We start from the raw sequence: 13,310 nt of genomic DNA on the forward strand, positions 1-13,310 counted from the left end.
TAATTTTAAACGATGTAATCCTTTTCCATGGAAAGCTCATGCATACGTTTATTGCACATTCTTCAAGACCCTCTCGTTGTGTACGAGCCAAGCCATATCAATTATTCTAATTGGTTTTCTACATTTTGAAATGAATGCAGCGTTCAACCAATTTTAGTGGTAAAGACTTCGTAGTAATGTTAATATTAATTGATTTACGATTACCATTAATCAGGATTTTTTTCATTGCTTACCCACCTCGGTTAGTTACCTGCTTAAACCAAACACTAAGACTGGACTGTAAAAATAATAAAAGGATTAGTAGGTGGTGTTGTTCCCTTTACTGTGGTCAATGGAATTTCTTTTTGTTAGGAATACCGGATACCACGTGATGGTGATTGGTGAGATTTGGTGAAAATTAGAAGGAAAAACAAACCTATGAACAAGTATCTTTCTTTCTTGGTTGGGGTGTAAAGTAAGTATTTGATCTCTCCATTAGTTTTCTAGTATCAATTTATCATCTAACTAGTTGGCATATTTTACAAGACATAAAATAAAAGAGTGATCAGGAAGACCTTGGTAATCATCTCGGGGCAGGGCTAGGTGGGCTTAGTTAAAGTGCGCCACTACCGGTTCTATTAAAAAACTAGTCCCAACTGTCTCGTCCGAACTCGATTTAAAAAAACAAAAAAAGTACTTATCTCTCTTGATGGTTCTATTGTATATTTTTTATTTTGAAAGTTGGTTCTATCATATTCTTTACAGTTATTTAAAATCTTTTATTGTACTTCTTTTGTTGGTTGTATCATATTCTTTACAGTTATTTAAAATCTTTTATTGTACTTCTTTTATCATTTAATAATAATAATAATAATAATATTAAAAGTATAACTTTTATTAATATATGTATTTTTTATCATTATTATTTTATTTAAAATATAATACAATTAAATTTATAAAAATATAAAAAAGCGTTGCTAAAAATTAACATTTGTAACAAGATTAACTCATATTTTGTTGCCTTGTGGATGATAATTGTAATTTTGTAAAATTTGGAAATTAGAAATGGTAGGAAAGGTACGTATTTGGAACAGGGCAAAAGAGGTATCCGTGTTTATATCATGTTTTTTTGTTAAATGTTTGTACGTAGTAAATAATTTTAAATTTAAAGATGTGTTTGGTTCGTAAGAAGAAATATAGTGAGAACAAAACAATCATTTCGTAGGAATAAAATAAAAGATAAATAACTATTAAATAGTTTAATTAATGAGAATGGAATAAAATAAGAATTGTTATTATAAATTATTTTAATGTTTAGTTGGCAATAATGACTTTAGGACTAATTAAAAAATAAGTGATAAATGACAAAAATATCATTTATTATAATATTTAATTTTAAATTAAAATATTTACAAGTATAATATTTATTTTATTATTTTATTATTTATTTTTAAAATATTAAAATAAAAATTATGATTAAAATTATAATTTAATTTTTAAGTTTAAAATATTAACTTTTTATAATATATAATTTAAATTTAAACCTTTTTATTTTAAATTTATTTTAATTTTTTCTTTTATATTTTTTAATTTTAAATTCATTTTAATTTAGTGAGAGAAGGAGAGAGGTAGTTGGCTAGAGAGAGAAATAAATTATAAAAAATGAATAAAATGCATTTTATATAATATGATAATTCTTCAAATCAATCAAAGATATTTTTCTCCATTAATGTTTTTACTCTTGAAATAGCACTAGCAACGTAATCTTGTTATTGACTATTCTCTCCTCACCTTGCATAGCCATTCTAAAAAATGTTCATTCCTTTTAACCAAATAAAGTGTTAGAAGAAGGATTAGAAATAGAGAGAGAATGATTATTCCATTCCAATCAAACATGCTGTAAAAGCACATGGGTAAGACCATCCATATTATCTATAGAATACTATATATATATATATATATGGTACCAAAATTAAAATCTACTAATAAGGCAAGAAAAATGTGGTAGTAGTTGATAATTCTCCCACCATAAAGAAACGGCTAACCCACATTAGAAAGAATGCATGAACAAATAGAAGAAAAGTTCATTTCATTTGCAGTGAATTGGATGAGTAAAAGATTAAAACTACCTCATCTCACTACTATTGGTGTTTTCTTTGTTGGGCAATTATCAATTTAGTATGTCCTATGACCTTATGTAAGACTACTAGCATGTTTGGTTTGGGGAATGGCTAGCCATTCCCCTTTTATTCTTAAGGAACTTTTGTTTCTTTGTTTGATTGTGAAATAGTCCAAGAAATAGCCATTTCACAGGAATGATTATTTTTCAAAATTCTCTAAAACTTAAGAGTATCTAATACCACCATCTCCAATGGTATTAGGTATTTCATGATTGAGGAATAAATTCAAAAAATAATAATGATCAAAATGCCCCTTACAAATTTAAAAAATTACAACTCTATTTGTATAAAATATTATTTTTTCTCTTTCCTCTTTCTCTCCCTTGATTCCAACTAGGGGTGGGCAGTGGTCGGTTGCAATCGGACAACCGTCGATTACAATAATTGACGGTTGCAGTAGTAATCGTCGGTCGATTCGATCGGCCTCGTCGACAGATCAACTCGACCCTAAGGGAGGACTCCTTTCCCCCCAAACTGACCGAATAATTAGCCAGTGATAGGATTTAGTTTTCAAGGGAGTGGAAATACAAAAATACCCTTCATTAAACACTCCCCCTTTGCCCTTTATAAGGGTAAAGGCATAAATCTGCTGCTATTATTCATTTATTTGCCATTTTCCCCCGACGGCCCGACCCCCCTTATTTCTCCTTTCCCTTTTCGCCTTTCCAGCTCTCCCTTTCTAGTCTCTGCCGCTCATACTAAACCTTAAACCAGTAAACCAAATTACTGGTGCTTCTCAGTAAACTCATAAAAATCGATCGAAACTGCCACCTCTAAAAATCGACTTTAGCCCCTATGCGGTTCGGTCGGTTAGAATGCTTGATTTTTTTAGTCAGTTTTAAGAAAAACCGAACCAAAAGCCTAAAAAACTGAGATTTGCACACTCCTAATTCCAACTTCTAATAAAATTAATTTTTAAAATATTAATATTAAATTATAAAATAAAATATTACTAGTTTAAAATATTAAAAATTAAATTATAAATAAAATATTAACATTTAAATTATAATTTATTAATAAAATAAATTATAAATTATTAATATCTAAAAATAAAATAAAATAAAAAAAGATAATCATATATTATATTAAAAGATATTTTAATCTTTTTATCATCTATTCTTTTGTTATTCTAAAATTTTTTTTACCAACCAAATNTAAAAATAAAATAAATTAAAAATAAATAAGCATAATAACATTTAAATTATATATAAAATATTAATAATTAAATTATCAATGATTAATTTTTTAAATAAATAAATAATTATTAATATTCAAAAATAAAATGAAATAAAATAATTGATAATAATAATATTTTGAATTAATAAAATATTAATATTTTAAAATATTAATGAATAATTTATCAATAAAATATTAATATTTTAAATAAATAAATAATTATTAATATTGAAAAATAAAATGAAATGAAATAAAATAAGTTATAATAATAATATTTAAATTAAATTAAATATTAATATTTTAAAATATTAATGATTAACTTATAAATAAAATATTAATATTTAAATTATTAATTATAAATATTTTAATTAAATTATAAATTATTAATATTTAAAAATCTAATAAAAATAAATAATCATATGAATAAAAAATATTTTATCTTTTTATTTTTTATTTTTTTATTTTAAAATTATTATTACTAACTAAATACTACAATAATTCATAATAATTATACTTATTTTATTTTATTTATCATATCAAATTAAATAATAATTATTTTATTCTATTTCAAACACATTCTATTTCTACGTAATTTTATCTTTTCCGTTAACCAAACATTCCTATATCCAATGATAGAAGGCGCGCTTGGACAGCAAATAGCTCAACACTGCTTTTGCTTTGGTTCCCACTTTCCAGTGGTTTTTCCACTCAATGTCAGCGATGGAGGAAGCCGTAGTTCTCTACCCAACACCACCAATTGGCCACCTGAGAGCCACGGTGGAGTTAGGCAAGGCCCTCCTCAGTCATCAGCCTTCACTCTCCATCCACGTCCTTATCGCCACCCCTCCTTACCAAGCCGATGCGACCGCTCCATATATCGCCGCCGTCTCTTCCACCATGCCTTCCATCACTTTTCACAAGCTACCTAAAGTCACCCTCCCTCCATCTTCCAACGTCGCCAACCACGAGGACCTTACTTTTGAGATCCTCCGCCTGAACAACTCCAACGTTCTTCAAGCTCTGGTTTCCATCTCCAAGAAGTACAAAGTTCAGGCCTTAATCATGGATTTTTTCATCAGCACCGCTTTCAAAGTGGCGACTGATCTCAATATCCGCCCTTACTACTTCTACACCAGTTGCGCTGGTTCTCTTGCTTCTTTCATTTATCTGCCAACACTTCACAGGAACACCACCAAAAGCTTCAAAGATCTCAACGTTCTTCTTGATATACCGGGCGTGCCACCAATTCCAGCTAAAGATATGGCAAAACCAATACTCGACCGCACCGAAAAGGCCTATGAATTCTTCTTTGATGTCTCCAAGAACATGCCCAAGTCAGCTGGGATTATAAATAACACTTTTGAGGCCCTCGAGCCAAGAGTTATCAAAGCAATTTGCGATGGGCTCTGTGTGCCGGATGGTCCAACAGCTCCCTTATACTGCATCGGACCGTTGATTTCTTCGGTTGATGAGCGGAGAAGTAGAGGTAACCCTGGTGATAGTGTTGCCGAGTGCTTAACGTGGCTAGACTCTCAACCCAGTAAAAGTGTAGTGTATTTGTGTTTTGGTAGCTTGGGTTTGTTTCCAAGGGAACAGTTGAGGGAAATAGCTGTGGGGTTAGAGCGAAGTGGGCAAAGGTTCTTGTGGGTGGTGAGGAACCCTCCTTCAGGAAGCCTAGGCGTGGCTATTAAGGAACAAGCCGAGCCAGATTTGAACGCCTTGCTTCCTGAAGGGTTCTTGGAGAGGACCGAGGAGAGGGGACTCGTGCTCAAATCATGGGCGCCGCAGGTGGCGATCTTGAATCATGATTCTGTGGGTGGGTTCGTGACTCATTGTGGCTGGAACTCAGTACTGGAATCCGTGACCGCCGGCGTTCCAATGGTGGCGTGGCCTCTCTATGCAGAGCAAAGGTACAATCGAGTGTTGCTAGTGGAGGAGATCAAGATCGCTTTGCCGATCGTGGAGTCAGAGTACGGGTTCGTGAATGCTACTGAAGTGGAGAAGCGAGTTACAGATTTGATGGAGTCCAAAGAAGGTAACCTGGTTAGGGAGCGAACCATAGCTATGAAACACGCCGCCAAGACTGCGTTGGGTGAGGGAGGTTCCTCCCGTGTAGCACTAGCGAAACTCGTTGAGTCATGGAAGCAAGACTGAGTCGTCTGATTCGGTTCTAGTCGGTCCAACGAAATAAGAGCTATCGAAAATCGGTCAGAACCTTTCTCTTCGACCTTTTTTTTTTTTTTTTGATATCCCCCGTTTTCTCTTTTTGAGGACCGAGTAAGCTGTCAATTTGTCTTTCAAGTGCTTTGCCAATTTCATTGTCAAGTAAATTTAAAAAATTGAAAGGCGCCTTTATAATTAATATTTAATTAAAAAGTATGGATCAAAATTTCTAATAGTAATGTATTTATTATTTTCTCTCAAAAAAGTTAGAAAGGACAAAAGAAAGAAAAAAAGAATTCGAAAAGCAACAGTACACCACCGTTACATTTCCACAATCTCTAACCCTTGCAAAATTGTAGGGCAGGACGGTTTGAGCGTTTAAAGCCATTAGGCCTTGGAGATATGGGATGAAGCCTATAATTACTGATTGAGGAGATTGTTTTGTTATGTTTTGTTGATCAGTAATTGAATAGTTGCCAAATGATTAACAATGGCGTGATTAATAATAAATCTTTGGATTCGTTTGATAATGAAGTGGCAATATATTGTCCACCCAACAAGGTAGCGCATCCAAATATTTTCTTTCTTTGCTTACCTTTAATTTACTCCTCCAACGATTGAACTGTTATTTTAACTTGCGTTAGTTTACGCCTAGGTTGGGAGTGATGTGCAGATATTCAAGCCAAGCATCCTGTTAAATTAATGCATTTCTGTGATTAAATGAAGATTTGCAACAGGAGTTGCTTGCTGCTGCAAATGCTGACAGGAAACCTTTTTTCAGTAACGTAAAGTGGTCCTGAATTTAACGTTAACAAACCAACTTCACTGTTAGTTGTCAGAGTGGTTTTGAAAAGAAAAGGACCACCGGCCACGTGTTATTTATCTAAGGCTCTATTTAAAATTACTGGAAAAAACTCTACTGGATGAGAATGGAACCCATGCAACAAACAGAATTCCATGTCACATATTAATTCTCTTTCCAACCAATAGAAAAAGTGCTAATTACAGAATATTCTTTTCAACACTTTGAAGCTTGGCCATTTTTCTCTTTAGACAGCCAAAATATTGCTAGGAAGGGAGGTTATGGTTGAAGCCAGAGGTGTAGAATAAGAAGCCCATGACCATTGCTTCGACATATTCAATTTAAGAGATAAAACTGAAAGATTACAAATACCACTGACATATTCAATTTCGTCCCCAAATTGGCAAAGAAAATAAAGAAGAAAGAAATAGTATTCAATTCCACAACAAACCTTACTCAAAAAATAAAGCAAAACACTTCTTATTTTACCTTTTTTCGTGTCGAAGTTCTTTTCACTCAGCAGTGTGTTGCGGCGCTTCTCAAGCCCAGCACTTGAGTAATTGGGCTAATGCAGCACGAGATGGCCCACCCTCGCGCAGTGCTGCTACTGCCTCTTTCCGCTTTGCCATTGTACGATTCCTGAGCGAGTTGCCTTCCTTCGATTCCATCAACTCTCTGACCCGCTTCTCTACCTCCTCCGCGCTAACAAACCCGCTCTCTGACTCGTTAACAGGCATAGCCAGCTTCAATTCCTCTACTAACAGTATTTTATTGAACTTTTGTTCCGCATAAAGTGGCCACGCAACCATTGGCACACCCGCGCAAATCGATTCCAGCACCGAGTTCCACCCGCAGTGAGTCAGGAACCCGCCTACCGAGTCATGATTCAGCACCTCCACCTGTGGTGCCCATGCCTTGACTACGAGCCCTCTGTCACTCGTACGATCCAAGAAACCCTCCGGAAGTAAAGAATCTAAAGCTGGGTCCGGTCCTGCCGTAAAACCCTGGTTTTTGTTAATAGAAGGTGGATTACGCACCACCCACAAGAACCTTTGGCCGCTTTTCTCTAAGCCAACAGCTATTTCCATCAATTGTTTCTTGGAGAACAACCCCATGCTACCAAAACACAAGAACACAACGCTTTGACTCGGTTGCGAGTCAAGCCACTTCAAGCACTCGATTCCTTTATCATCATCATCATCACCATTTCCTTTACTTCTTCCTTTATTTGTATCAATCAACGGTCCAATACAGAAAACAGGGGGCGTTTGATTTGGACCGTCTGGAATTGAAAAACCTTTAGATAACGCTTTGACGGCCTTGGGCTCAAGTGTTTCGAATGTGTTGATAATAATTCCAGCTGATTTTGCCAAATGGGTGGTGCAGTTTATCAAGAAATCGTATACCGTGGTGTCCCTTATAAGCATTGGCTCTGGTAAATGGTTTAAAGGGATGGGAGGCAAGCAGGGAAGGTGAAAAAGAGTGTTGAGATTTTTGAAGTTCTCTGTTGTGTTTCGGTGAATACTAGGCATGTGAAGGTAAAGAGCGAGGCAACTTGCACCTGAAGTGAAGAAATAGTAGGCTGGGATGTTGAGTTTGGCGGCGATTTCGAGAGCCGGATAGCAGAAGAGGTCGATGATGAGGGAGTGAACGGTTGAAGTGAGGGAGATTGCAGTCAGGGAGGCGTCGGCATGGACGTTGTTGAGGTGGATGAGGTCGCGCATGAGGGCTTCGACGGAGTCGTAAGCAGCGGGGTCTAAAGAGATGATGGGGAGTTGGTGGAAGGAAATGGAAGTTGTGGTGGCGGAGACAGCTGCAATATATGAAGCAGTGGAGCCTGCGTTAAATGGCGGGGTGGTGATGAGGATGATGATGGTGAAGGATGGATGGTGGGTTAGAAGTAGCTTGCCTACCTCCACCATGGATATCAGATGACCCATTCCTGGGGATGGATACAGTACTATGGCCTCCATTGCGCTCTCTCAGGAAACTGAAATGGAGTTGGAAATTTTAAATTTTATAACGTCGTCTTAAGCGTATATAGGAGAAGAAAGAAAAAAAAAATATAGAGTGGGGCGCGTCGGCATGGGGGAGAGGGTTAGGGAAATAATTTCGTGTTATACATGGATACTGACTTCTGAGTTATATAGTAGTAGTATTTAATATTTTAAGAATGTCTAAGTTTAATACTAATGAATATGATATCAATCAAATGACTTGAGTAGTCGACCATATACGACAAGACTAAACAATGAGGAAATTACGAGGAATAACATTTCTTGATAAAAGTATTTCAAAAATAATCATCAAAATAAATTTAATTATTTTTAATCATATTTAGTCATAACTTGATAAAAATATCTTTAAAATTATTTTAAATAAATTAAATAATTCATTATAATTTTTTTTCATTTGTGCTTACGATTTCTCTCTCTCTCACCATCTTACTCTCTTTAATTTTATTGATTTTTTTCTTCGGCATTCATCTGTTATGCTCCGATTTCTCTCTCTCGTTTTTTCATATTTCTTTTTTTTACGCTTTCAAGACACCAAGCGATGGTTTTGATGTGTTTGGGTGGATGACTATTTGAGAAATTTGATTTTTAAGTATTTTGGATAAAATTAAAATGATAGAAATGATCACAGATGTTTGAAATAGCTTTTAATTAGATCAATTTGAGACCTAGACATCAATAAACTCAAAAATTTGAAATTTATAAATATAGGTTTTCAAAGAATTTTTTTTTAGATTTTTAGTCAAAATAGGTGTTTTAGATAAGAAAATTTGTGTTTTAATTTATGAAAATATGTTAGAAACACTTTAATTGGTGTCAAATTATCAAAAAAATAAAAAGATATGAAGAGAGTTGAGAAGATTTGAAGTTTTGGCTTATAAGTAACAATAACATTTTAAGTATTAAAGTGTAACAAAGTATTTTTGAATATGACGTGTAATAATAATATTTTTTCAATATGACGTGTAACAACAATATTTTTTTTTCAATATATCGTGTAACAACAATATTTTTTGAATATGGCTTGTAATAATAATATTTTTTTTAATATGACGTGTAACCTAACCATGACGTGTCACATATTTTTATACATGACGTGTAACAACTTAATCATAGCATGTAACAATCTAACCATGACGTGTCACATGTTTTTGTATATGACGTGTAACAACCTAACCATGTCGTGTCACATGTTTTTATATATGACATGTATATTTTTATACATGGTGTGTGATAACCTAACCATGACGTGTCACATATTTTTACACATTGTATATAACAACTTAACCATGATATGTAATATATTTTTGTACATGACGTGTAATATCATGGCGTGCAATTTTATTAAAGATAATTTTATTTAGCTTGATTAGAAATAGTAAAAATTATAAAAATAATTATTCTTAAAAATATCTTATCTATAAAGATTATTTTTTTAAATATCTCCGTATAGTAATATTTAATATTTATTTAAGAATGTCTAAATTTAATACTGATGAATATGATATCAATCAAATGATTTGAGTAGTTGACCATAGCACTCAATAATTTGCAATCAGAGCAAAAGAAGCGTGAAAAAGTGTTGGCATGGCCAGCCGTATCAGCATCAGACACATTAGCATTCTAGAAACGTCTCGCTGGCGATTAATTATAAATAAAAGCATAGGTTGGCTAACAGTTGGAATGGAGAACAATGCTGAAAATTTGAAAATTATTTATCCAATACTAATTTACTCTTATATTCAAGCATTTTACTTATTAATTGATATATAATTTTTTATTTAAAAAATAAAATTCAAATCTCACTTTCCTTATTAAAAAAAATACTAACCTACTCTTCCATAATTCCTAGTGCTTAAAAGACCACGGTGTCCGCTAGTAGTTGCAATAGCTAAAGTTGTTGTAAACATATATAAAATTGATAACCTCTGTGCCCTTCTGAACGGTAGCGGGGATACTTTTCATAGACAAGCAGTTGAGATTAAAGATCATGTTCATGTTCTATCTTACTCTAAGTTTCTCAAATAAACAAATGGATCATAATTTATCTGCGCTAAATCGCCAAAAATTAAGTTCAAATGAAATTGCAGATCAATAACTTGGTTTCAACAAATAAATTAACAGCGAAACCTGACAATTACATACTCCAATGAATGTGGAATTATTCCTTATTGACAAGTGTGTCACCTGATCCTTATTTCTTACCTTAAATGAATAACTTAGCCAATGCGGCAGTTGATAAGCCGTTCATGGCCGCCGCAGCACACCATCTCTTATGGCCATTACTCGATCCCTCGCTTCCTTGCCTCTGAGTCCATCAACTCTGTCACTGGATTCTCCAACGCATCTGCACCTTCATTTCTTCTACGAAAACTATTTTGCTCGTCATCTGCTCACCATATAGAGGCCACGCTAACATTGGTACCCCGGAACAGACGCCTCCAGGGTTGAGTTCAAACCGCAGTGAGTCACGAACCCACCCACTTAGTCATGATTCAGTATGGCTACTTGTGGTTGTGGTGCCCATGGCTTAATATTAGATATATCAAGACTTGGGAGAAAAGTTGGGCTAAAACAAGGAACTGACAAATATATTGGGCCGAACTAGTTAAATGCTGGCTTTCATAAGGGTTTAGCTAAGAATGCAATTATTTGGTTAGCTTAACAGACCTTTTTATGCAATTGTGGGAGGTGAGGAGTGTGGACGTGTGAATCTTCGAAAGGGGGTTTCGGCCTTTTGGGTTCTCCATCTGTATAGGGTCTTCGGCCTACCATAAAGCGTCCTATCGGGCCCTCATGCAGCCCTTTTTTTTTAACAATTCCTAATTTTCAACTTGCTGTATACATGCTTGTTTGTTTTGTGTGTAGATCATGAGGGGTGATGTTAGATCCTTTTTTATTATTATTATTTGAAAAGTACAGAACTTATGATGCTAAGATGGCCATGGGTCTATACTCGCTAGTTGCTAGCTCGAATAATTTGTAGCATTTTCCATGATCTCTAAGTTTTTATTAAGACAGGATATATTGATCCCAATGCCACATGTCCTATATTGAAAAGGTGGTGACATTTGATTCTTGCATGGATACCGTATGATTAAAATATACAATGCGACGCTTACATGTCGCCACTCCCAAAGCTAGCCATGCAATATGTTTCTTTTTTTTTTTCCTAAATTATGTTAAACAAATTTAAAAAAATATTTGAGTTGAATTATATAAAACTACTTATTTACTTTGATAAGAGTCTAAATCCTCTCTCACCCTACAATCGTATCATGTGTAAATTGGCATGTAAAATGAACGATACAATACGATTAAACTCATCTGAAGCACTGTGTTACTGCAGAAGCTTTCTCCGTGCAATTGCTATTAATTTGCAGTGCTAGCTCTCTCTGCGCCAACGAGGCTATATAGTGGCAATTTTAGCAAAGTCTGTGTAAAGTCTCCCTTGTAGTGGTCTCTCCGGTCTCCTCCAACTTTGATACTCTTTCCCAAAGTATCTGTAAACTCTGTTTAGCTTAATTAGGACTTTTCCCATCAAGAGAGTGATAGGTATTTGAAATACACACCTTAAATAGTTTTCCAAGCCTTTTGCCATAACTCATGAGTCATGTATTAATTAATAAAGTTACACTTTTTTTAGGTAACATATTTGTTGACCAAACCAAACCACGTCATTTTACTCACTATAACTTACTAAAAATCTCAATTCTAGCTTAAATTTCTTTTTTTTCTTAAATGTTGGTAAAACCAAGCTTTCATATTAATACTACTATTACTATAATTTTTAGGTAAGGGTAAGTATTAATCAATTCCAATTGAAATTAACCGATAAAGACTAACTAAATTCAGTTAATTTGATTTGATTTGATTTATTCGATTTTAATTTAATCACTACTTGGTTTAATTTATTCCATTATTTTGATTTTGATTTTACCATCCAATTAATTAAAAAATGACCATTAATAATATAATTTTAAAAATATATTATATATAAATGTTTTAAATAAATATTAATAAATATTATTAATATTTTATATATAATGTAAGGTGTCGAAAAAAAAGAAAAATCGGCCAAATTAATCTAATATAAGTTAATTTTGATTATTTCAATTTTAAAGTATAACTCAGTTAATTCAATTATTTTTATAAAAATTGGATTAATTCTATTTTGAATGCTCATCCCCATTTTTAAGAAACGATTGGCATGAGGTGCGTATATAGATAGGCAATTGGCAATTGGCTAGAAAAAAGCACCCAGGAATTCACGTGAGCCTTGAAAAGAGAGGAACCCGTGAACATGCACTGATTCCAAGCGAAAGCAAGCAAACAAAAACCAGCATTTCACCACCCGACAAGAGCCTATTTATATCGAGGACGGTACCTTGGATTCTTCTTCACTTTCAGGTTTCAGTATCATAAACAGACAGAGACCCGTGACACATTCTTTAGCAGAGATGCGCGTGGGTCAGGCCAACTTTATTTTGCATCCTTGCCAACGCATCCACCATATCTCTTCATGTCATGCTCCTATTAAAAAACTAACCTGGAGCCCTCCAGGGCCACCTTGTTCTGATTCTCAGTACGCACAGGCTGATATATTTGTGGATTGAGTTGAAAGATTTTTTTATCAAGTATAGGAGATATTGTTTCAACACTATGCCGATGGCAATGCTCATAAAGAATTTTCCAAAATCCATCAATGTGAAGTTGATAATGAGACCAATCTTGCTGATTGGTCCCCAAACAAGAAGAATAGACGTGCTGTAGGCTGGGATATGTAAAGGGGAGTCAATGTTGGTACTTGGGAGTGAAAAGTAATCCGGACAAATTACATGAAAGGATGCAATGATTCCAGGATTCAAGCCTTACTTGTAAGGAACTTGTGACTTGTGAGGTCGCTAGCGCTAAGAAAACATGGTTTCGGCCATGTGAAGCTTCCTGGCGTCCTTCATGAGCTAACGAAAACTCAAAACAAAAAAGAGAGAGATA

General features: G+C 34.1%; 2 protein-coding genes across 2 annotated transcripts; one reads left to right on the forward strand and one right to left on the reverse strand.

Annotated features, from left to right (window-relative positions):
• LOC18605654 (UDP-glycosyltransferase 88A1) lies at positions 3,920-5,674 on the forward strand. The gene has a single exon (XM_018117495.1). The coding sequence runs from the start codon at positions 4,047-4,049 to the stop codon at positions 5,487-5,489; it is 1,443 nt and encodes a 480-aa protein (XP_017972984.1). The 5' UTR covers positions 3,920-4,046; the 3' UTR covers positions 5,490-5,674.
• Positions 6,605-8,306, reverse strand: LOC18605655 (UDP-glycosyltransferase 88A1). The gene has a single exon (XM_007038797.2). The coding sequence runs from the start codon at positions 8,271-8,273 to the stop codon at positions 6,840-6,842; it is 1,434 nt and encodes a 477-aa protein (XP_007038859.2). The 5' UTR covers positions 8,274-8,306; the 3' UTR covers positions 6,605-6,839.

The sequence above is a fragment of the Theobroma cacao genome, chromosome 3, assembly GCF_000208745.1.
Source record: "Theobroma cacao cultivar B97-61/B2 chromosome 3, Criollo_cocoa_genome_V2, whole genome shotgun sequence".
Lineage (NCBI taxonomy): Eukaryota > Viridiplantae > Streptophyta > Magnoliopsida > Malvales > Malvaceae > Theobroma > Theobroma cacao.